Source organism: Harpegnathos saltator, unplaced genomic scaffold, assembly GCF_003227715.2.
Source record: "Harpegnathos saltator strain DR-91 unplaced genomic scaffold, Hsal_v8.6 scaffold125, whole genome shotgun sequence".
Taxonomy (NCBI): Eukaryota; Metazoa; Arthropoda; class Insecta; order Hymenoptera; family Formicidae; genus Harpegnathos; species Harpegnathos saltator.
In genome coordinates, this window is record NW_020229901.1 from 49,166 (window position 1) to 74,527 (window position 25,362).

Genomic DNA, 25,362 nt, shown 5'->3' on the forward strand with positions numbered 1-25,362 from the left:
CGAAGGCTGATTACGTTCGATTCACGAGCTTGAATTTCCATGGAAATAGCGCGCGAGTCGACGCGACGCGACGCGGACGGGCGCTTCGTCGGTGAACAATTCGCTGTTAATAGGCTGATTAGATTGATCAGAGACACGCGATGTCGCTGGACGCATATCGCCAATGGCGGTATATCGAGAGAAAATCCGATACTCTGTACTTTCACCGCATCGATTTTTAATATTTCTCTCGTCACTACCGCTGAGCCGGTACATTGGCGGTACTGTCGAGCGATACGTGTGGGAGTATACTTATCCTTGCAGCGCCAAGCCAGGGTGTGCGGGGCGGGAGAACAGGATGCGGAGTTACCACCTCGGGGTAAGAACGCATCGTGGCGGAGAAGCAGCCGTTTATACATCGGTTTAGAGAGACCGAGAGGATGAGCGCGAGTCGCGACGGCGAGCCGAGAAAGAGAGGCGAACAGGGAAAATCGCTCCTCGCTCGATGGCGTACACATATGACGGGAAATTACCGCCAATTCTCGATAAGTTATCGACAATTTTAGAAGAATGCCGGCGGGAAGTGACGCCACGTCGCGCGTTCGTATCGAGCAAAACCGACAATTTGCCGGGCATTAAAGGCAACTCCGCGGCTCGATCGCGGCTTCGCCGCGGTGTAACGTCGCCGTTACAGATCGAGTCCGCGAGCTCTTCCGGTCTCGGCGACGGGTAAAACATCGACGAATTAACGGCACTTCTTGCCGGGGCTCTTCGTATCATCTTAAAGAGAGAGAGAGAGAGAGAGATGCTTCGCCGTCCGAATTTCGTCGAAGCTCGAGCGAGCACGCGCGCGCGCGCGCGCGCGCGAGCGAGCGCGAGGAAGTTATTAAGGCGACGCGGGGTATTACATTAAGGCAGATAAATGGTGAGATAGATAGGCACCGTAACGCGGCAACGATAGAGGAGGATTAAATTACAGCGCTACGCGGTTTAAAACTATTCATACACCCAGGCTGAGGAAAAACAGAGGAGTAAATTACAGACGACCGTCTCCTCTCTGTAATAAGGCACGCAGCGCGCGTGGACGTTGCCGCGGCTCTAGCCGCGGTTAATCGCGTCATTCGATTAGCTCTTGATCGCCGCCGTAAATCCTGCCGAAAGCGTGGCGGTACGTAAAATCAGGCCTCGGCCACGTAATTCCATGTAGGATTAATTTTCGACGCGCTTTGATCGATCGACGGAAAAGCGTAATTTACACAACCCCACCGGCTCGCGAATCAACGCGAAGAGCGTGCCTGTATTCTCCGTGTGTCGTTTCTCTTTCTCTCTCTCTCTCTCTCTCTCTCTCTCTCTCTTTCTCTCTCATAGCCCATCAGTGTCCAGCATCGATCCAGCGACTTATCTCGGCCGAACGAGAGAGAGAGAGCTCGCGCTCGGAAAGAACTCGAGGAACAAACCGCGAATACAGATCGAGGAGAGGGACGAGAAGTTGAGGGCAGAAAGTCTGAGACTTAATCTAAACTAGCCGGGCGGGTTCTCCCAGAGGCCCGCCCGTAATTAAATATTACAAATGATCGTTGGCTGCATCTCGAGGGTTTCTCCTTCTCGTGATGGCGACGGCCGAGAGAGGGAGAGAGAGAGAGAGAGAGAGAGAGAGGAGAGAAGAGAGAGAGAGAGAGAGAGAGAGAGAGAGAGAGAGAGAGAGAAAAGCGCACAGTGCTTCTCCCAACACGGTAGACCATTCACGATCGCCCCGAAGGGAACTCTCCGTTCGGCCCGTGCAGGAGCGTAACTCGTTCCCGTCACGCTCCGAGCGGGCCCTTTAACGTGTGCTATGCGCGCCTAAATGAAGAAAATCGAGAGGAAATTAATGTCAGGCCGCGGGTCGGTCTGACCTTTAACGTTTCACTCGGTACGCGTGTGTAAGGCACGTTCAAACGCGCTGCCGTCAGCGGACGTGAGTTTAACCGCGGAATTATTCTCGGCCGACTGCACGGAGTCGCCTCGCCGCTTCGTTCTCGGCCTTATCAACGATTGTCGGCAGGACGATTTTACCGAGGTTGCCGCAATTGTGTTTCTACGCTACGCGCATCTGTATCTCACGATTCTCTCTTCGTGTATTCACCTTACTTGCGTCAAGCAGCGGAGATGCTTCGTCGCATAGCTGCTGATTCCGAAGCGACGTGCGTGTAATCCGAGAAAAGGTGCTCACAGCGAATATAAGCGTGATTCTGCGTAAGGTCCGAGAGTTCCCCGGATGAAAAGAAAGAGAGAGGGAGAGAGAGAGAGAGAGAGAGAGAGAGACCGTGTTTCGTCGTCTCGAGAATGACGACGCAGATGTGATTCATCCCGGTGCGACTGAGGGTCTCTGACGCGATTGATGCTCCATCAGCATTAGCGGAAGTCGAGCACAGCGTGCAGATATCGGGCTGGTCCAACGTTGCGCGAAGGCCCAACGTAACCCGAGTGCCGGATCTAAGGAGCTGCAGTGCGACTGGCTACACGGACTAATCACCGTGAGAAGCCATCCTCCGCGGAAGCGCTTAATTACCATCGGCTTTCTCTCCCGATAGCGCGCCCGGGAACTTCGACCCCTTCGTACCGCGAGAGATATGGAGGATACGGCGGGCGGGCGAGCGCGCGCACGGCTAGTTCTATCTAGATAGAGTCGTAGTGGTAAGCGGCGATCCGTATCGCCGACGTGGAAGACAATTGGAAACGAGATTTCGTAACGGCGACATAAACGTAAAAGTAAACGATCACGGCACGACGCCGCCGCGTAGACGCAGCCGCGGAATGCCGTTCTCCGTCTCTTTCTCTCTCTCTCTCTCTTTCTCTCTCTCTCTCTCTCTCTCTCTCTCTCTCTCTATCCCCGCGGGAGTATTCCCTCGACAACGCGTTCTCGTTGGATGAAAATTTTAATTCCCCGTGAACGCTCGCGGCGGCGATCTTCCGCGAACTTCCGCGAACGCGAGCTGTTTCGCCTGTACACCGTCGTGTTGCGAAAGCAACAAGGTGATTTAACGTCGTGGTCTTTCTTTCTCTCTCTCTCTCTCTCTCTCTTCTCTCTCTCTCTCTCTGGATATGTGTGTCGTGAGGAAGTTGGCGGAGTACGCGATACTCTTGAGAAAATAAAACTGCGCCATTTTTGAAGAAAATTTTTGAAGAAAATTGACGTTTAATGGTCTTTCATTCCGTTGGAGTTGACTCGTGAGGGCGTCGGTTTTTGGAAATCGTATCTTCTATCTGCCGGGGACATATTCGCTCGCCACATTTTCCAGCTCACGGAGAAGAGCACAAAGAGACTGTAAGCGAGGCTGAGCGCTTCAACGTCTAGCTCGAACGCATCGAACGAAACACGGTGAATCACCGTCGATCAGGTCGACGGTAACGTTAATCTCTATTGTGAAACTAGAGCCGGCAAGTTTCTGCAAAGTCAGTTTCCCGTCTATATCTAATAACCGGTAATGCGGCAGCGCTACACCCTATACACGCGATCAAGTGTGAATAATATCCGAGCCTCTTCCAGTGACTGACGACGAGGTGTCGTGAAACGTAACGTACGTTGTAACAGGAAATAACAAGAATCGAATGCGCGCGCGCGCGCCCGGCGAGTTCTCATCGGACGCATTCACCAAATTTTTCTGCCCATACGTACAAGCTGTTCCCCGGATCCGCCGAAGGAGAAATCCGATAGGATCGTCCCCTCCGCCCTCCCGTACCCTCCGTCGATCACGATCACGACAGGACTTTTCCTTGTTTCGGTGGCCGGTGGGTCGTTGGAAAACACATGTCTCGACTACACGGCGTACACGATCGGTCCGGCTGGTCGACGCATTCCTCATCTCTTGTCAAGCACGAGAGAATGGCTCGCTCATACCCCTCGTCGTCCGAGGCACGCGATTAAGAGAGAGAAAGAGAGAGAGAAAAAGGGAGAGGGAGAGGATCGTCGTTGACGAGCATCGTGGAAAAGCAGGACCAGATGGGAGGACCGACTCCTGAGGAGGGGAGAAAAAGGTGAAGGTGCAACGAGGTAGAAAGCGACCAGTCCGGGTCCGGGTATTCTATTATGCCGGGTTATCTAGATTATGGCATTCCTGCTTCGAGGAACCTGGCAACTCGGGGTGGACGGGTCGGGGTGTTGCGAGACCGAACGTACCGCCGCGCCGGCGCCCTTCTCTCCCCTTTCCAGTATATCGCGGACCCTTGAACATCCATTAATCCTCTACCGTCCCGAAAAGCCCGAAATTAAAAAAGGAATATGCATAGATATATGTATATATAAAGGAGGAGGAGAAGGAGGAGGAGGAGGGGGGACGGTGGCAGAGTTGAGGGAGAATCCCTGGGGAGAGAAGCAGTCCGCCGCTCAGCTTGGAACAGGTACTGCGTTCCATTCATATCTATCCAGGTGCTCTCTTTCTCTCCGATTGTGCTCTCGGGTAGCTTCTAACGTTTCGATTCGTTTCGCGTTAGAGAACGTTTTAATGGACGATTATTCGCGGCGTCGCAGCACGCACAGCGTGGTGCCAGTTACTCGAATCAGAGGATTCTGCGGACTGTGGTTTCGGGAACGCGACAGAGTCTTCAGGGTTGCAGCACTGGCTGCGATATCGAGAAGTGAAAATTGGGGATTTCCACGGAGCTCAACTTGTGTGTTTCACGGTGATGATCGCAGCTCGCAAATATTTCGGTCGTTAAGGAGAATTATGTTCGAAAATAATGTCGCGGGAAAAAGAGTCCCGGGGGACCCGGGCCGGCGCGCGGGCTGGGGAAAACCAGGTAGCGCGGCTGCATTCTTTGTTTCTGTATACCTTCCGGTATACCTTCATTATCTATAGATGATGTTACATTAGTGCATGTCTGCCCGGGAAATTTACAGGGCGCCACGCGCTTGACGCTTGACGGCCACGAAAGGACGTGAGGGGGAACGCGCGCGTCTTACGAGATGGTTTCCGCAAGCAAACAAATTCGTGTCAATACGTCGATCCATTAGCGAGCAATTTTCTAGCTTTAAAACCTCCGCCGACGAAACACCGGAAACGGATTTATATGCCGACGATGCTATTAGCGTGTACTCGAGAACGATTAATACACGCACGCGCGCGTGTTTCCAGATAAGGCTGGGCAAATCTCTTCGCTTTCGGGAGATTAGAGCGGAAGAGGTGACCCCGCATTCTTCGAAAAAAAAAAAAAAAAAAAAAGAAGATAATATACTTTCTGTGTCGTAACCTGAGCTTTTTTATCTGATTCTGACGAGGAATGTGATTCATTCGCGCGTTACCTGCGCTTCTTTTTGTGAAACTGTGTTTAAACTACACGTTAACTATACCTGTCGTAAAACACCTATCGGAGTTACTCAGTTAGGACTCTGATAATTTGTAGGGTTTGCCTCTTCGCGAACTTGAATTCTAGATAAAATATTATGTAAATACATTATATTTCATTTCTTACATCCCATTTCTTCGGCCGAAGAAAAAGCTGATGATACAATTCGAAATCGCTAAGCACGTACTTAGTTTTTCCAAGCGCGAGATGGACCCTAGTAACATAACTGTAAACGTAGCTCGAAAGTGGTTTCGGTGCAACGGCCGGTCTCTCTCGTCGGTCCTTGAACAAGTCTCATAAACGCCGCCTGCCATGATTTCTGCTTGCCACAAGAGATGGCGTAGCATGTAGCTCCAGCGTGAAAGCCGGAGGAGTTCGAGGACCTCTCCTCAGGTTCTCGCCGAAGAGAGTCTTTCGGGAACAACAGCGAGCGAAAGACCAACGGTTGCGACCAACGTTCCGTTTTGCATGGCATTAAAATATTTCGCGTTTTATGGAGGAACTGGCTCGTTCAGCAAGTTCCTCACGAAACATCTAAGCTGTGTATTCGTGTCTCGGTCCTTTTGGGATCGCGCAACTTGGAAACTACCCGATCGCATTTCTACTCGATGTAAAGAATTCGACGGACGACGAAAAAATCAACACGAATTTGACGAATTTCTGACTTATTGATTAATTGACAATTTCAATCTTCATCAAACTACACACAATTCGTTCACATTTTCTCTAACTTGTCTAATCGTCAGCTTTGAGTGTCTTACGTTTAATGTTAGTGAGATTTTCGTCGCGAGGAAAGGATTCCGAGACGTTCTTGCGATCGACTTATTTCAACGTCCTCAGCAATTCATCCGGCAATTTCGACCGTCTTTAACACAATCTTTCGCGGACTCGCGGCAACGACAGTCTCAACGAGAACATCTCGCGGCAACGAGATCGGTAAATATTAAAGACTTCGGGGCGCGGCGAAATTTCAGCGTCGGCACGGCCGACGCGCAGTACGGACTGCACTCGGGGCGCAAATTATCTCATTAAGCGCTTCCCCGTTTCGAGGCCCTCCGCCTTCCGCGGCGCAACAAAGTGCAGCCGCAATAATTGCGACGTCATTCATACCCTCACAATGCCCGGCCCCAGACGAGAGTCACGTTGCGGCTGCGGCTGCGGCCGCGCGCGAAGACTAATCTTCCAGATACAGAAAGTAGTTCCCCGGGGCGACAAAAAGCAAAGCGCGCGCGGCCACGTATACCTCAATTACACGAAGCCGAAGAGAGCCGAGGAGATCGCACCTTGCGCAGAGCCCGAAAGAGAGGAGCCTCGCGGTCTGCCGCGAGAGACCCATCTCATTCGTATACGCGGTCGAACGAATGTCGCTCTCTGCGGGATAACTCGATTGCGAACTGCACATACACCAGCGTTCACAAGTCCTGGTGCGCGCGCACGCGCGGAAATTCAAGCAGATTCACGCGGGATGTAGATGTGCGCAGAGCGCCGGGTGGGTTCGTTCGAAAAATTAACGCCGATAACATCACACTCGACGGCGAAACCGCCGGCGTAATAACGCCGGCCGAATGGGATTAGAAGGCGAATTGGATTTTAAATTGAAAACTCGCGCGCTGATTCACTTCCATTTACTTCGACTTAATTTCCTCGCGAGAGTCCGAGTAAATGTAACACAGGGCGCGCGCTGCTACGTTTCTCTTCTTTTGCTCTCTCTCTCTCTCTCTCTCTCTCTCTCTCTCTCTCTCTCTCTCTCTCTCTCTCTCCCCTCCTCCTCCTCTCACCCTCGAATTTAAAGGCTATTTAATGCGCGTACCTCGGCCGGCTGTATTCGCGCCCCAACTTCTGGACGGTGCTGTATAAATGTACCACGGTGACGCACACACGCGCGCACGCACGCATGAGCGTACAGGTTCACGGGCGCGGCGGCGGTACGACCGTGAATGCGCCGCTCATTACGGCATAATGGGTTATTTCGATCCTTCTCGAATTACCGAGTCGACAATGAGGGATTCGATTCGAGAAAGCCCGCTCTCGCCCCTTGGGTCTTTGCGAGCGAGCGCTTTCGGATTGCTGGTGAGATGGAAGAAAGGACGAAACGAGGAAGCGTGTGGAAGGGTGAAGGATGAAAGAGAGCCAAGAGGGACACGGGGTTTCGACCGGCTGGCAGAAGAATACGAAGCCAAAAACTGTCGTATACACGCACGCGCGCGCGCGCGCGCGCGCGCGATCGGTAGGAGAGTTAAAGATATCTCGATAACAGTTGATATCGCCACGCGTTCATTAACACACTGTCTAAATACATCTGCCTGCAATCGAGTCTTCATCATTCAGCTACCGCACTCATTGCAGCATACTCGTCACCGCAAGTTGCAATCAATTTGCCACTCTCAGCCGCTAACTCTCTGCGAAGTCTGTCAAAATAATCACGAGGCAACATATGATGAACCTTGATAAAACACCCGTCTGATATTTTTAACACGTTCACAATTCAGCTCACCCTCCCTCCAGCATTAGAGTGTGAATGTCGGAAGGACCCGAGGTCCAGGGGGAGGACAAGTTACCGTTCCACCGGTCTCCGGTGTCTCATATCCAGACGAAGGATTCCAGAGCGTGCAATCCCCTGCACGCTTTCGCGAGCGAAACGTGCACTTATACGCACTTCACGCATTCTCTCCACAGCCGGTGTGTGTCCACCCTCGTACCAGGCGCGGAGCCCGTCGCGTCGCCCGGCGCAAGCGAGCGCGCGCACACGAGCCCCCGCCGCGACGTTCTCGCCGACACCGAGAGAGCCTTAGAAATCACCGAGTCTTCCGGGTGTGACGGAGCGGAAATCGCTATTGTGTCGCGCCACGGCTCTTCGCTCTCTTCGCGCACGACTCGCGCGCGAAGAGAGCGAGGAAAGAGGAAAGAGGAACGGATCTCGCTGGGGCCGAGGGCTCTCGCTTTTCTCTACGTGCTACGCCACGGCAATCACGAGGGGCGGCGAGGACGAAGGGCAACGTTTCATCGGCCGGCTCGCCGAGCGACGATTGCGCTCGCATGCTCGATGTTTTGCTCGTCGAGCCGGGCCGGCTGAGAAATTCTCTCTGATTAGACGTCTGTCCGTTCCGATCGCGAGAGATTCGCGCGCGCGCGCGAGCCAATCGATTCTTACGCTCGCGCGTGTGAATCGCGTCGCGGAGTGGAACTCTCTCCGTCCCCCCTCGTAATGGAGGCGGGCGAAACGCAATAAATAATAAAGGAAGGAACAAAGCGATTCGAAACTGCGATCGTGCAAAAATTCGGTGTCGCCGAGCGACGTTACTTTAGCGTGACTTTACGTGACCGGCGTGATCAACTTGGTTGGCCGATTACGCATCTCTCGCGATGCGCCAGTGACCGAACGATCGCGCGGACGCAGCGTCAGCGGACGGAAGGCAGGCTCTCGTCGATCGCGCGATCGCTAATTGGGCCAATGCGCGCCGGCACGACACGAGCGTCGTTCCTCGCGGCTTCCCGTGGGAATGAAATTATCCCGCGCGCTCACGTACACGCGTGCAGGGCACTCGAGGTGCAGCATATCGGCGGCGACGGCGAGGAGGTGCATCCGCGTGCGCGCGCCGGGGCCCGCAATTATTTTAACTGCGCGGCGGCGATATCCAAGTAGCTATTAATGACGTTCCCGCGGATGGAATCGCGTGCCGACCACGGATAAAACGCAGCGCGCAACGTCCGCACGACAAGGACAACACACACACACACGCATGTACGTGAGCGAGCGAGCGTCCGCTCGCGTACGCACGTGGGCGTGAATTAATCGGCGCAATAATGACCGTTACGGTACGCCGAGTCCCGGCGATATAGTTTTTCTTCGAGATGTCACCCCGCTGAGTCGCGAGCTTTCGGTCGCCGGAGATCGGCCGCCGATGTAACCGTTAATAATCCCGTGCATCCCGTATCTCGCTGCGGAGACGCTGCGTGGTTTTTAGCATTACGGCGAATTTATAACCGAGATTTGTCCCGCTCGGTTATTGATGTCGTACAGTCTCGAACTGCACGACGTTGTCGTTCGAGAGAGAGAGAGAGAGGGGGGAAGGGGAGCTATAATTGTGAAAAATCGCGCGTCGCGAATTATCGCTGCGACGACTGCGAACGATCATAGAAGCACGTATAAATCGAGGGAACCCGGTCGGAGGATAAATTCAACTTCTCAATATTGTAGCGGATCTCCGTCTCGGGCTGAGTGAAGTCTTGACACTCGGAAAATTGCGACTTACGCGTAAGGGTACCCTGATATGCAATTACACAAAATCAAGACGGTGTGTAATTAATAAATTTATCTTGACGGATGAGCTGTTGGCATTTTCAATCGCGCTTAACATTTACGCAATGATTATACTCGATTATCATTGCGAAAGGTCAGCGTAATTTATCTTGTACGTAACAACATCGGAGAATCGTCTATAACGGCGGGCGCGATAATATGAGAGAGAGAGAGAGAGAGAGAGAGAGAGGGAGGGAGGGAGGAGAGAAAGAGAGAGAAGAAAACAAGAAGCAATCGTAATATCTAATAACTCAATTAATCCAACAGCCAAGTGGGACGTCGACGTTCCGCATTAGAAGAGACACGGCGGTTTACATTTACGTAATTACACCCCGCGTATCGAACCGCAAGCAGCACCACCGCGGCTCTTATAACAGGTCAGACACGCGGAACACGTTATTGTTCGCGCCACCCTCTCAGTAGTAACACAAACGGACACGGTCGACGGTGCGCGTTCGCAGCGTAATGTGGTACGACACGAAATTAGGCATGGCGTAAATTCTGCCGGCTGAGTGGTTGCGGGCGGGCGTTTTATGGATTACACACAACGCAGGAACAGAGGGGGAGAGAGAGAGAGAGAGAGAGAGAGAGAGAGAGAGAGAGAGAGAGAGAGAGAGAGAGAGAGAGAGAGAGAGAGAGAGAACGAGCTCCAGCTCGGCCGGCGCGTAAAACGACCTGCGAGTCGTAACCGCGACGGCGGGGACTACTATTTGGGACACGGGGTGGTGGCGATGGTGGTGATGGTGCGAGGGCGAGAGTCCTTCATCTTCCCGACCGTGTGGGTCACGGGGCTCCCTGACAGGAAACAGCTGCGGCTGCGACGACACTTCGCCGATTACGTCGCGCTGTGACTTTTCGTTTCTCCGTTACGCGCCGGCTATCGGCCGCGGTTCTACGATCGAGTCTCTCTCTCTCTCTCTCTCTCTCCAGTTTCCAGACATTCCCGCCGTCTTAACTAACCGTAACGCGATCTCCGGTAATGCACGACGGTACGCTTTTTCGCCGTGTAACTCTGGGCGTCCGTGTGCGGCGATTCCGTAGCGCGAGCTCGTTGCCGGAGCAGGAAGTGCCGTCGGAACGGATTACACGGATCGCGCCAATATGAAGCGACGATTAGCGGGTGTGGCTGTCGCCGGGCCGGGTCTCTCTTGTTTTTTCCTCACCTTTTTCCGCAGTGTACGCAGCGACGACGGGTTCGTAAAGTGCCGTGCGAATTGGCCGCGAACGGCACGAACACGCGGAACCAGTTTCCTGAATTACTGGAAAACGCGCTCGAGCCTCTTTTGAGAGAGAGAGTTCGCTTTCGCGTGGATTCGCTTCGAGAATGAATATCGGGCGATCGAGCGATTCTAACGGTAAGACCAGTTACTGAGGACCGAAATGACGCCTGCGATGAGAAAATAAAAAGCTACGTGGCGCGTTTAGATGCAGAATACGCGCTTTTTCACAATGCCGCGCAACATCATTGATGATACGCGGCAGCGCAGCTCGCGAGTTTATTTCGCTCTTTGATCGAGACGAGGAGAATCTCGCTCGTCCGCCTTTTAGCTACGACCTGTTTAATTAGAAGAAGTTAAAAAGACGTTTGCCCAATATCGTCGTTCACCCCTTGCGCTTATCGAAGCTTAACGACTCGGCCAATAACGGCGATCCCGGTAATGAAGCGACCGCTGTACCGAGAATCACACAGTAGCAGCGTGTATCACGCGCGCGCTCTTACATGTGTTTCGTAAGAAAAAAGTGTTACACGAATAAGTGAGTCTCTAAACGAGTTTGTAATGACCAGTCGGGTACGCGCGTACGCGTTGCCGGCCGCTCGATCGCGGAGAGAACGCGCCGGGCGCGGTAACACAGGAAGAAGGTGTCTCGCGCAAGTTCACGGAGATATTTACGCGCTGTCCGCGCACTCGTAAATGTCGCCACGGCGTCTCGCCACTCGTTTCCTCGGGTAGGAACGCTGACGTGACAGCCCGTTAGGCTTTAATGATGAATAATTAATTTGCGGCTCGTTAAGTCGGCGCGCCGGCCGACCGGGCGGCGGTTTCTCGCCTCGCTCTCGCGGACTTCACGGCCGCTCGTAATCGCCCTAATAGGGCGCGCCTTAACGACAGCGCGTCACCCGAATTATATTTTTACCTCTCGCTGTGTAACCACACGGTACATCCGCGAGCGATACCATGCCGAGCTCGAGGAGCGTCTCCGAGGAGACGGCAGAACGTCAGGTTAGAACGAAATCCGAGCGTCCCGGCTAATTATCGTCGCGGACTCACCTAAGAATTTTCAACTTTCGAGACGGAGAGTTAGGTGCTACTTTGTCGAGGGAAACCGCCGATTCAGGGACGCGCGCGCTCTCGCTCGCTCGTGCCTCTAAGTGTTTTGTACGGGCTTTCACACCGTTCGTAATCATAGCCTGAGGCGTGAAGCTACCGGCGTGCGACGCATCTTTTTCTTTTTCGTTTTCTTCTTCTTCTTCTTCTTCTTCTGCTCTCCGGGTCTCTCTCGTTACGAGCGAGATCGCGAGCGAGATCGCTCGCCGGCGAGCGATCATCTTGGCTGACCTGCTTTTGCCAATAAACACCAAGGAAGGGCGATCGGTAGCGTTAAAGAGTGCTGCGGTCAAAGTTCAAACGAGGAAACTTTAACCGGTCCGGCCCGACGTGTCAATTCGCGTCAAGCGATAATATCGACGTCAAATTTTGAATAAACTTGGAGTTGCGAGTTACGCGCGCGGCAACAGAGAAGTGCTCGTTATCGAGCGGATTTTAGGTTTTAACGGCCGGAGGTTCCTCGGAAAAGAAACGCGTGTGACGATCGAGAGAGGATCCCCGACGTGCTTGCGTGCGTTTTTACGCCTGCGTCCCGCCGTTCATCTCTCGTCGTGACTGCAACGTCCGCGGCGCTAGGTTTCCTCGTGATTCGCTATGACGGTAGTGCGCCCGGCGATGGTTATTTCCACGAATCGACCGGCGAATTCTCAATGTTCAGGAGCGAAGGGTACTAGTTTCCTCGGGGAAACCGCTGATTTGCGGTGGCTGTAAATCGATGTTGCTTTAATACTCGGTGCTGTAAAGCGCGCCGCGCCGCGCCGCGCCGCACAGCGGCCGAGCTACGAGGGCAAATAATAGGAAGCTTCTGCGGCTTTCAAAAACGAGCTTCTCACCGTGCGCACCACGGCAATTTAATAACGGGACCGCGGCTCGCGCTAAAGTGTAACGGGCAGCCACGAATTTTCGCGGGAAAATGCATAGTTTCGCCGGGGACGACGAAACTCTGCTCTTTGCGCGCTGAGCATGATAACAATTCGGCTTACCGGGTAGCGAGCACGCGTTATCTAAATAGACGCGCCAACGATACGGCACGCACGTTCGCGGAAGGCGACGGGTAGACGAGCGGAATTCGCCGTAGGAATTCTTTGAATGACGCGCTCGACAATGACGCATTTAGATTCATCTACTAAGCACATCTCCCGACGCTGGCAATTCTGGCGATATGACGAATAGACCGCCGGCTTCTCAGTATTTCGGCGTGGCCGTTTTGGTCACGAGCCAACACGCTCGCCATTCATTAGAATCGCTCGTAGCGACGTTGAAATCCGAGGTATCGGACGTAATAATCGTACGAGAAAAACTAATGCTGCAACGAGCTCCGGACTCGTTGCCGCCGGGCTCGAAACTCGACACTTATACGAAGATATCGTCTACATTCACCGGCTAGTCGTGAAGAAAGAGCCGGACGATGTTGTTACAGCTGCCACGGATATCACTGTTTCATCATGGCAACATAAAACAACGTGACGAATTGACACTTCAACGAGCATTTTTTTTTCTTCATAATATTTTTCTGATACATCGACCTTCCTTGCAACGATCAGGTTCTTCGCATTTGTAGTCGACGGCGGAAAAGAACCAAGTTTCTTTCCTTTGGAAAAAAAGAGAAAAATGACGAGACCAAGGTAAACTGCGTGTAAATCAAAACAAAAACACAATAGCTAGAAACGACAGTTTTAATCGTGCTCACCGATTCCGATAAAATTATATTTGCTGCCAACGAAGAAAAAAGAAAAAGAAAGAGAGGGAGAGAGAGAGAGAGAGAGAGAGAGAGGGAGGGAGAGAGGGAAAGAGAGAACAGTGCGAAAAAGAGGAGCGTAGAGAGTTCAATAATCTAGCAGCGCGTATCTCGTTGCCGGCATTGAAGTCTCCAATGGCGATGTGACGCGACTCCTCGACGCCGCTCGTGTTTTCGCTCGTTCGTGTGGAAAGCACACGCGAAGAGGAACGCACGCGCGAATGCGTGTCACTGCTACGCATCGCGTGTGCAATACGAAAGGAACTCCCGTCTGCGCGTCTCACGTGTCCGATTTAAGAACGCGGCGCGACGACGTGACTGTCGCAACGGCAGTCGCTGTCGATCGTTTGCGCAACGCGGGTGTACGCTTTCCACGCTGCTTCTTTCTCTTCGCCTTTTACTCATTCCTCTCGGAAAAAAAAGAAAAAGAAAAAAAAATCGCAAAGCGAAAGAGCGAGATCCTTTTCGGAGGTTATTCCCGAGGGTGAGCAGTAAACGTCGGAGCTTACGCCTCATGGCGATAGTCGCGTCTGCGTTGCGATGATCGCGGAAGCAGATTTATGATAATCAAGCGGCACATCGGTCGTCTCTCTTTCTTTCATTACTTCGTTTAGCTCGCGTCTTCTCGTGCGCGCGGCGGCCGACAGCTTTCTTAAAACGAATTTCAATTTCCCAATAAGAGGCCGAGATTTACGGCATCCCGTTTCGGCATCCCGGGCGCCTTTTTTGCGCCTTGTCACGTCTCCCTCTCCCCGGTCCGTGTCTTTTTTTCGGGCCCCGCGAAGGAGGTGCGCGCTTTTTTACTGCCCCTTCGTACGTCCCACAAGGAGGACGGCCTGACAGCGTCCCTCTCCTGCGCGAAATGGATTCTCGCACGTATGCGAGCACAACGCTCGTTCGTTCGCTCACACACGCACGTAGTACGCACGCACGCATGCACGCACGCACGCACGCACGCAAGCAAGCAAGCAAGCAAGCACGCATTCACTCACTCGCTCGCCGGCCGTAGCCTCGTAACCGGCTCGTAATGCACGCGCGACTTCGAGACGATCGTCAAAGTCAGGTAGACGCGCCGGGTCTTCGTAAGTAGAGAATAGAGCGTCCGGATTTTGCTCGTGTCAGCGACACCCGGAATAAGGTGTAACGACAACACCGCGTCTCGTTCCCGTTTCCTTTTCAAGACGAAGCGACGGAGCCTATGGTCAATAGAAAAATCGTCTCGTCATGCAAAGTCAAGCGCGAGAGGGGGGCGCGAGTTTACCGTCGCGCGATCAAAAACGAAGAATCGGACGGACGGACGCGCGGCTTAATTCCGTAATTAGAGGTGTGCGCGATGGAGATTTTTAGACGTGATTAAAGGTAATAAGTAGAAGAAGGGAGCGGCCCGATCTCTCTCTCTCTCTCTCTCTCTCTCCGACGTACGACGCGACGTTGAAGGCAGTGATCGCCGCGTCGGACGTTAATTGACGTCGTTAATTGCGGTCGTTAATTGAAGTCAGTCGAAGCCGGGGGCGGGAAATTGGCCGGTTTCTTTGCGCGGCGCAAAAATGGAGACGTTACACTCGTTAAGCGGCCGGATTCGATGCGAAACACGAGTAGCACGAGCGAATGGAGCCGAGAGGACATACATCTCTCGTCCCGGGACGAGGGCAAAAAGTCTCCCGCGAATTACGCAGGCCGCTTCACACCAGACGAAAGAAATAACGTCGGAGTAACGAGCTACATATAAGGCCCGTGTTTCCTCGCGCAACAAAAAGGAAGAGGGAATGAAAAAAAAAAAGAGCAAAGGATGAAAGAGAGGAAAAAGGAGGAAAAACGCCGCCGCCGCGCGCGGCGGCGGTGGTTAACCTTAGCGCGCGTAGTTATGCAAGCCGGACGAGTGAGTCCAGAGCTGAAAAGTCGGTCACAATGCGGCACTTATACGCACGCACACGTGCATGCATGCGCGACTCATTGCAGTTTTGCGCCGCCGCCACTCTCTCGGTCTAAGACGAGTCGTGCCGCTCGGTCGGCCCTTATCGATCAATTACCGCGCTAAAGAGCGCCCGCGCTCGCGCCGCCACTCGCTAAAGACATGTCGCATCAGGTAGAGAAGACACATTAGCAGCTAGCCGAAGCGACAGAGGCGATATCGTATCACACAATCGAGGATTAAGCGGGCGACTGCCGCCGCCGTGTGACCTGCTCGCCTCGCGAGATTCCTAATAACGGGGTTTCTCCACGCTTACGGGACTCGTCGTTGCGCGAACGACGACATGCCGAAAGCAATAAAATTCCGAATACTTCCAGCCCGGACCGTTCGCGCGCATAAAACCGTCATCGTCGAAATCTCGAGACGCCTCGGCTGTTCTACGAGAGAGAGAGAGAGAGAGAGAGAGGAGAGAGAGAGAGATTGTGCTCGCTCCGTGACTTCTAACTTTTCAGCCAACTCGGAAATTTTCGGCTCGCTCGGCTCAGAAAGAGAGAGAGAGAGAGAGAGAGAGAGAGAGAGAGAGAGAGAGAGAGAGAGAGAGAGAGAGAGAGAGAGAGAAACTTTCAGCTACGGAATTTTCGATATTTAAAAGTTTCGTCCTTTTCTCCCCCTCCTCTCTCTTTTGTTCTCCCGGCTGCGGAATTGTTCCTTTTTCGTCAATCACGGAATCGCTCACCACTACACCGTTACGCCGAACTTTCTTCACGATTTGCATCGTGAGGCGCTTCACGGCGATGCAACAACACGTTCGCGCGAGCGGGACTGCAACGTCGGTCTACAATATTGCGCCTGCCATAATCCCGGCGCAGTTCTGACACGTCGCTTCCGCCTCTCTTTTTCTCCGCGATCGCCTGCAATTTGGACGTCACGAGGAAACGCCGGTCGGGATCGGCCAATTCGCCGGGCGCATTAAAGTCGTACGTACACACGGCCGCGCCGCTGCAATTTTGGCAGACGCGATACCACGCCCGGCGCGATAAAAGCACGCCGGAAGTGGAGAGGGCGAGACCCGAGGGGGGAGGAGGGTGGCTGTTATTCGAAACGACGACGACGACGACGCCGGTTCCGTGAGAAATCGATTCGCCGGCAAAACGCTCGGCCGCGAGCACTCGAGCGACTTTAAACGTCTTGGCACGCGCGCCAAACGCGATATAGTTCTCGCTCGCGCCAGTCACTAACGACAAAGGAAAAGACCGACACGTCGGACGAGAAAGGAATAGCGGAGAAAAGTGCGGGCGTTTGGGGGGAGGGGGAGAGAGAGAGAGAGAGGGAAGAAAAAAGGCGTTTCAACATTTGTCACGATCATGAATTCTGCGGAGATTTTGCAAGAGATATCACCGCCGACAACGAACAAGCCAGATCGATTCTCCACGTTCCAGCTCGTTCACTGATGACTTGTGCGACGGTAATATTTTACGACAAGATTACGTGTACATGGATTCTATCACTGCGAGACCCATATTCTCCGTATAGATCCATGTTTTTCTTCAAGCTAAAAATGATTATCGGATTCTGATTCCGCAAGTGGATTCGTCGCGGATCGGAGTCAGACGGCCATTTTGAGGCTAAAATTGCGACGTCCTTAACGTACAATTTATTCGATCGAAATTCGATCTCAGGGGAAATATTCATCGTACGTGAAGTACGCGTGTACGCTCACAGCTATTTATAATTTATTTTGCAAGATTTTCGTTCTTGCAAAGAACGAGAGATTTCGCAGATAGAGATTTCTGCGAAACAGGATTATTTTCGGAGAAAAGCGTTGCCGAACAGAATTTAGTCGTCTACGCGATTTTCATTCGCGACGGAATTTCACTCGTCGTCATCATCCGCTTCGCCGAGCGTTCCGTCGCAATCGGCGAGTCGATCACGTAATTCGCACCAAGCATTCTGTACTTTTGTTCAAGCAACCGAATCCCGTCGCTTCGCACCGAACGAGAGAGCGTTTCACGCGGCGGCCACGAATTCCCGTGAAATGTTCACTTCTTTTCCCCTCCCCCCCCTCTCTCTCTCTCTCTCTCTCTCTCACTCCGGAGCATCGCACTCGCGAATTACGTGATCGAGTCGGTCGGTCGATCGCGACGCGATAATTGCACGCGAATCTCGCGGGCGAATTCTACGGCGTAAATCGCACCTTTACGACGCGCACTTACATGGAATTGGTGGTGTTCCAGTACATGGTGATCGTCTTCGCGCAGTTACTCACAGTCGACAGTAGAACCGTTTGCAGGCACACGAGGAACACCAGAGTCACGAAAGACGAGGAAACCATGGTAACAATGTGGACGACGATCAGCACCGTCACCACGGCCACCCGGATTCGACGACCGACACCGACGCGGCGAACGGCACCCGCACTTTCGCACCTGCCGACCTCGTTGCAGTCGTCCACCACAACCACCTACTTCTTCCACCACTGTCGCACCTCCACCACATCCACACTCCACTTTGACCGTGTGTGCCCGATAAATCGCCGATCCTGCGTCACTTCTCGAATCTCCTTTATCCACCTTATCGGGCGACCTTCTGTCACTCACACCACAGTCATCGCGGAGCCACACGACCTCGCTGAGAGATAATGCTCGACGATAATCCCCGGCTACCGGCGACGATTTCCGACGATCTCTCCCCGGCTACCGGTGATTTCTCACGACCCAGTACGCTCACCGTCGGCAGCAGCCAACGTGGATTCACGTCGAAGGAAATCGGCGGCGCGCTTCACCGGCCTGTGGCGGAGCTTCCGTCACAGGTTCAATCTATCGGCGAGACGTCGACTTGGAGTACTCCGAAGTCGCAACGATCAAATTCGATCCGCCTCTCTAGGCGCGTCGTTGTCCGAGGTAGTCCGCCTAGTCCCATGGATCCAGCCCGTGTTTATCTCGCCTGGAGCACAGCTCGCCAGGCTGCTCATTGGTTCCTGTTTTCCCGAAATTTTCTCGGAAACAACGGCGAGGCTGCGAGCGCACTGTGCGCGCTGTCACACAGCAGCCGGCCGCGCAACACACACAGCACCGTCGGAGCGCGCGGCAACTATCCGTCGCTCGCCGTGTCGAGTCACTCGAGCCAGCGAACGCAAGCGATAGCGGCAGCGCGTCGCATCTCGAAATCTCCGGAGTGCCCGAGTCCACGAAAGTGAGCCGCGCGTGAATGCGTGAATGCGTATCCCCGTGTCGGCACTAGACCCGCGGCTTCGCCAAATCAACACTTTCCGTGCACACTGTGTCGTACCTCCGCATATCGCGTCGAGAGACGCGAGATGCATGCGATAATCGATGCGCGATACTCCGATCCGATCGTCGATCGATCGTAATACTCGAAACGTCGGGAAAAGCACGTCAAATCTCACACTGTTGGTTGCACTGGGATCTCACGGTATGATACGGCGGTATTATCCTCTCCAGCACCGAGCACTATCCTCGCAGTATCCTCGCATCATAGCAGCGTCGTGGTCGCGTACTTCGAGAAGAAGTCACACTCCGAGATTTTTCTCACTTTTCTCGCGCTCCGTGCGAACGGCCGAAAGTCGCGAGGAACGCACGACGGACAATCGAACGATGCGATCGAACGAACACACCGATTCACGTGCGCGCGCGCGCGCGCGGTTACTCACTGCATCGGCATCGCGAGTCGCGGCGTTCAAGTCGGTTAGGTTTGAGGGTTGCGCGCGCGCGCGAGACAGAGTCGCCGATGGGAACTCTACGAGACTGCACTCCGTGACGGACTGAACGAGAACGCCACCTCACTGCTCCGTGCCGCGGACGCGTCTGTCGGCCGAGCGAGCCGTCGCGGCCGTTCGTCTCGCGTCGGCAGACTCGGCTGGCGACTGAGGGGAGCGCCGAGCGTCCACGGAATCGCACGAAGCCGCCGCTCCCGCTCGGTCGTGTCTCTCGGCAGCAGCTCGACTCCGGTGCGACGGTATTACGTCGCTTGCTCGCGAGACGCAAGTTTTGGAGCGGCTCTTCTTATCTCAATGTTAGCGCACGCTGCTCGACGTCGTCGTTGCCGAGGCTGACCAGGCATGCGGTTACAGCGACAGCAGTTTTTTTCAAGTACGTCTCCTCGTGGTTATTCACTTATGTTTTCGAATATGCGCCGGGCGAAGGCGGCGGACTGCGCGAGAGAGTACAGAGATACACACCGATACACGACGCGTTCCGCTTTAAGTTCTAGGAAATACGACTGCTCGGTCGAACGGCGGATTCGTGGAATCCGTCCTGCTAGTAAGATAGGTCGAAGCTTTGAAAACTCGGCTAATCCTGCGCTTTCAGAAGTGAACGAACCTAGCATTCTTGGCGCGAATACGTTACGTTTTCTCTCGCTAATTTTCATGCGACAAAATGGCACCTGCCTCCATTTTGAATATTGATGTCGGCCATGATCTCTAACGGTTTTTCGTGACATGTTCGTGCATGAAACGGGTAGAGTCGGATAGAGAGAGAGAGAGAGAGAGAGAGAGAGAGAGAGAGAGAGAGAGAGAGAGAGAGAGAGAGAGAGAGAGAGAGAGAGAGAGAGAGAGAGAGAGAGAGAGAGAGAGAGAAAGACTCTCATTATTGACAGAGTCAAAGATACACGATTCTCGATGTATTTTCTCACGACACGTAAACTGTGTCGTCTCGCCTCGATGTTTTGCTATTCCGTTCAGACGCACGACCGACACAAAGTACACGGAACAAGTTACCTCGACTGTCGTGTCGTACGTCATTTCGACTGCGCCGACGTTTCGCGAGCTCAAATGTTCCTCTGCCGACAAGCTCCCGGGAGCGTGGAAAGCATAGTTTGACATTCATTAAGAAAAGCAACCACCGTGATGAATTCGCTCGGGCGGTCGGTAGCCTCGTAATTCACTAGGAATTTAATTTTGGTAGTGCGAAGCATGCACGCGCGCGCGTAGGGAGGGAGGATGGGAGAGGGAGAGGGAGAAGGAAAGAGAGAGAGAGAGAGAGCGAACGTCATTCTCAAGCGAGTTTGGGCGCACTGATTACACTGGTGTCCCTTAAGCCTCATTACCACTGTCCAAAATTTCCGACTCGCGGCCGTAACCGAGGCGAGAAACACGACTGCGAAGAAGAACGCGAGAGGACTGTCGCTTCGACTCTCGCGAGCTATGAATTAGCGCGCGTGCCGCGCGCCGCGACGTTCCGTTTTCTTTCCCCGAGCTGCGGGCTTTTAAGAGCGAGAGTGCTTCCTTGACTTACGATCGGCGCTAGCTCGCGTTTCCTGTTACAATCTCGGAGCATGTCGCCACGTCTCTCCTTCTAATTCTGGCGCGCCCTTGTCTTCTCGTTTCGCTACCGGAGAGAGAGAGAGAGAGAGAAAGAGAGAGAGAGAGAGAGAGAGAGAGGGGGGGTCGAGATCTGGAATGGTATCCTGGAAAACCTCCCCCGCGGCCGTACGTGCCCGCCTAAACGTAGAATTATTAGGAAGATGGAGGTCTCCAACATATTCCAAAAGCCGGCTCCTCCCCGGAACATATGTTTAAACTCGCGCCTAATCCCGATAGTTTAATGCATTCGCGTGAGTCGTCTCACCTTGTCATCGGGAAAGAAGCTGCTGGTAAATTTGGAAATGTCCCTGGTTGGAGCGGTCGTCTCGCGTGTATTAATTTTATAATCGTCTTCCATTCAATCTTCGAAAAACGGAGGAACAGTCTTACTCATATTCGTCGGATTACTTTTCGCATTAACTTGAAAATCCTCGTCGCAGAGATCTTCGCGACGGAGACGCGATTTGAAAAATTTAACGATCAGACACGTTGAGCGGAAAGCCCGATATCACCGATCTAATTCCGATAAGCGGAGCTCTCGCGTCTCCTCCTCGGAACACGAATAATTTCCACGGAAGAAGGAGAGAAAAAGGGAGAGAGCGCGCGCGCGCGCGCGAGAAAGAGAGAGAGAGAGAGAGAGGGGGAGAGAGAGAAACGAGAACCGTTAAATTCATCGCGTTTCAATAGCCGCCTCACGACACTCCCGCGAGCGCATACGAGCCGTTCCTTTCTGCAGATGCACTCGAGTACGTGGCGCCCTCATCGCGGAGAGGCGATCATCGTCCTCCGTATTGCTCTCTCATGTGCAACGATCTTCGGGGCATGCTCTCTCAGAGATCTCGAAGAACCGGTATCTACCTACGGACAGTCATGTCGGTCATTAGTCGGACTAATGTAACGCTTCAAATTCTATCGGGGCCCATGGCGCCGGGACGTTGCGTCCTCCCACTAAGGCGTCGAATCGTTAATATACGATGGGAACGAGGCTGTACCTGTTTTGCATTTTACGCGTTACGCTCTCCCCCCTCTCCTCGCGCTCTCTCTCTCTCTCTCTCTCTCTCTCTCTCTCTCTCTCTCTCCTCTCCTCTTCCTCCTTCTCCTCTCCTGCGCCCCACCCGTTTTTTTAATTAACGCGAGCTCCACCGAAAGCCAAGATAAGGGATGGACCTCGTTAAGTTGAAATCGACAGCGTTACTCGGATTAATGTTCGTCGTCGTGGATGACGGCGATTTAACGACAGCGGCGGGGAACGGCACGCACACGCAACGCATTACGACGCTTACGATTCGTTTGTCGCGGAATGATTGCAACAATGATTAGATAGCGCGCAATCTGCTCCCCCTGTCGTGGCCCCCTCGAGAATTACGGTCACACTTGCACGGCGCAGCGCGCTGTCTGCGATCTATTAACTTTCCGAGTTCATTAATTAAATAAACGACCGGCATTAAGTCGTACTTGTCGTATTAATGATAGCCGTGCTCGCGCTCGCTAGTTCAAATAATAGGTGGGAGCGAAGCGTGCTGGTAGTTTCAAGTGTAGCGTAGAACGGATATCGCGTGCGATTATTCGCCTATTCGACGGTTGATTTTTCTCGCCGGTCACGGACGATTAAACAGTCGCGTTTCATCACACCCGTCTCTCTCTCTCTCTCTCTCTCTCTCTCTCTCTCTCTCTCTCTTTCTCTCTGTCTCTTTTCCTCTCTGTACGCGCTATTCCTGATAAAATTCGAATCTGTCATTTAAATCCGCGACTTACGTACCGACGTTCAACGTTTCCCGTATAAATCGCAACGCGATAAGTCACGTATTATTTGCAGTCCGTGTTCGAATACGTTTAAAATCACCGACCACGAGAGACAGAGAGAGAGAGAGAGAGAGAGAGAGAGAGAGAAGATAAAAAGAAACAGACGCTGCTGTTACACGATGTACAGTATATTTTCTACATAACGACGAAAGAGAAACCAATAAAAGCGAGCAAGCCGAGGTAAACGAAAAGGAGCGAGTTTTAGGGTCGGCTTTAATAAAGTCGAGTCACGCTTCATACAGGGAGATCTTTAAATCGTCCTCAAACAAACTCGGCCGGGTCCTTGATCGTTGACCCGCGATCCGTTTGTTACACATCTTGCCCTCGTACTCTCTCCTCTCTTCGTACCTTGTCTCTCTCTCTCTCTCTCTCTCTCTCTCTCACAGCTTTCCGCTTTTCTCAGCCTTCGTCTCTTCCTCCGTACCGTGTGCAAAGCGGCGTCGCATGAGAGCACAGCACAATGGAGGTATTAAATGGATGTAAGGTAGTGGGTAAAGCGGCGCTCTGACCAGAAACGTATATATGAGTATCTCGAGCAACGCGTCACGAAAATGAAAGTGCTTCGCAAATATTGGCCGTCGTCGACCTTACGTGGTCTCGAGTCGACGACGAGACCTGGGAAAGGGGAGACGGTGAAAAGCCAAATCCTGTGTACATATTAGGGCCAGGCGCACAGTTCGGGTACTTTTCGGAAAGCTTTCTTTCCTTTCACCATTATTCACCAGCCGATTTTAACTCGCCGTGGTCTGAGCGAGAAACCGCAGACGCAGCGGTCCCGTGGACAGGTGCGGCGCTTTAGAAAACGGCGCTCTCGCTGCCTCGGAAAAATCATCGCGATCGTTTACCTGACTCGGCGCTCGAAGGAAATATCAATAAAGACGACGTTAGACCGTCGTAACAAGTTTATATGATGCGTGCCGGCGTGTAATTGCTCTTCCACAGTTACCGGTGTTGTAAACGGAGAGATATCTCGCTTAATTGGAAAAATGACAGTGATATTCACACACGGAGACGTTTCTTCATCAAGATTTTCATTTAACGACCTTCTAATTTCGTTGTCCTAAAGTAATAACTCGTCTCGTGGTCAAAATTGCTGTCACAATCTTGCCGCAGGAGAGATCCTCGTGAGTTTGACAGGTAAAACGGTTGCACGAGGAGTCGAAATCCTTCACATCTTATTATGAATAGTAAGAAGCGGTACCCTTCGGAAAGGCATTTCGTCTCAAGGGCCCACTAATCGTCAGATCGTCCGCAAACGGACGCGCGACCATTTACCATAGGCAGGTGCAACATTTTCGAATAGCTCTCCGGGTTTGCCGAAAACGTGGCGGGGAGTGGCGTGTCCTTCGTTTATGTCCGCTCTCGGACGAGGAACGGCCACGTTAAAAGGACGAGTCACGTCGCGAGGAAACTCGCGGTCTCGTGTGATTACGTGGCATTCACTAACGCGAGCGTATCGAGTCACACGTAAAGGCGCGGTGAGCGGAGAAAATGCCTGACGCGCGCCGTGATGGACTCATCCGAGATATTTCGCAAGAGACAGTTTCCCCGCGGCTCTGTGGGGCCTCATACGACCGTCGACCGTTTTACGAGCTGACCGTAGATAGCTCGTCGATTATTATCCTACGCGCCGATAGACCGCGCCAATCCCGTCAACTATCCGCTCGCGGGAATTATCATATGTTAATAAGAGCTGGGCTCCGCGCGCGCGCGCGCGCGCGCGAGAGAGAGAGAGAGAGAGAGAGAGCCCTAACCCGGCTACGCCTAATTTGCGCGGTAATCGCGATCTTTACTCGCACAATACAAAATTCTCAACGGTCATCGATCATCATTATTTATCATCGTTCGCCAAATTCGTATCGCGCATATTTACGCCGACACGCGTGTGAGCGCGCGTACACGCACGCGGCTCTCTCACGCCGCGCGCCGGAGCTCAATCCATTTCGCTTCATTACGGCGCTCCTCTCGCGGTTCCGAGGCTCTTCCTGACCCTACCTTGAACTATGATTGGACACGTTACATCGATCCTCGTCGATCTTGATTCGAGGCGTCTCACGTGCGCTCGCGTAAACGCCTCGCTTCGTCTCGTCTCGTCTCGTCTCGTCTCGTCTCGTCTCGCCTCGCCTCGCTTCGTCGGGGCCTCTTCTCACCTTCGTCAATCGCGCTGACGATATCGCCCGTATCGGCCTTTCCGCGAGCAAAATAGAAGCATATGAGAGTGGAGGAGACGGGATGAGACGCGTCGGTCGGTCGGTCGGTCGGTCGGTCGGTCGGTCGGTCGGTCGGTTGGTCGATGGATCGATCGATCGATCGATCGATCGATCGCTATTCGATCGAGCTCTGAACGAGCTCGGCACCTGCGAAGCCGCGCGCGCCAGAGAAACCCGCTCGGCGCGACCTGCGTGCCCGAAGGATCCATTAGCCATTAGCCAACGCTCATGCCCGTCAACTTGTCAACGGCGGAACAATACAACCGCGAGAATAGAAATCGATTTTTACGCTTCCCTTTTATGATGCCATCGTTTCTCGACCTGCTCGCTATTCTTCTCGCGTCATCGGGCCGCGAACTCTGCCACGCACGTTACGCAAGCGATCCGCGCGTGCTATCGCTTCTCGCGATCCCGACGCCGCTTGTTAACAGTAGCGTGATGAGAA

At 53.3% G+C, this 25,362-nt stretch overlaps 1 protein-coding gene across 1 annotated transcript in view; it reads right to left on the reverse strand.

Annotated features, from left to right (window-relative positions):
- The window catches only part of Ephrin (ephrin), a 57,023-nt gene extending 37,593 nt beyond the window's left edge, over positions 1-19,430 (reverse strand). The window contains exon 1 of the mRNA XM_025306547.1: positions 17,795-19,430. Coding sequence (XP_025162332.1) covers positions 17,795-17,913 — 119 coding nt within the window. The 5' untranslated portion in view covers positions 17,914-19,430. The remainder of the gene's footprint in view (positions 1-17,794) is intronic.
- Positions 19,431-25,362: the final 5,932 nt, after the last annotated feature.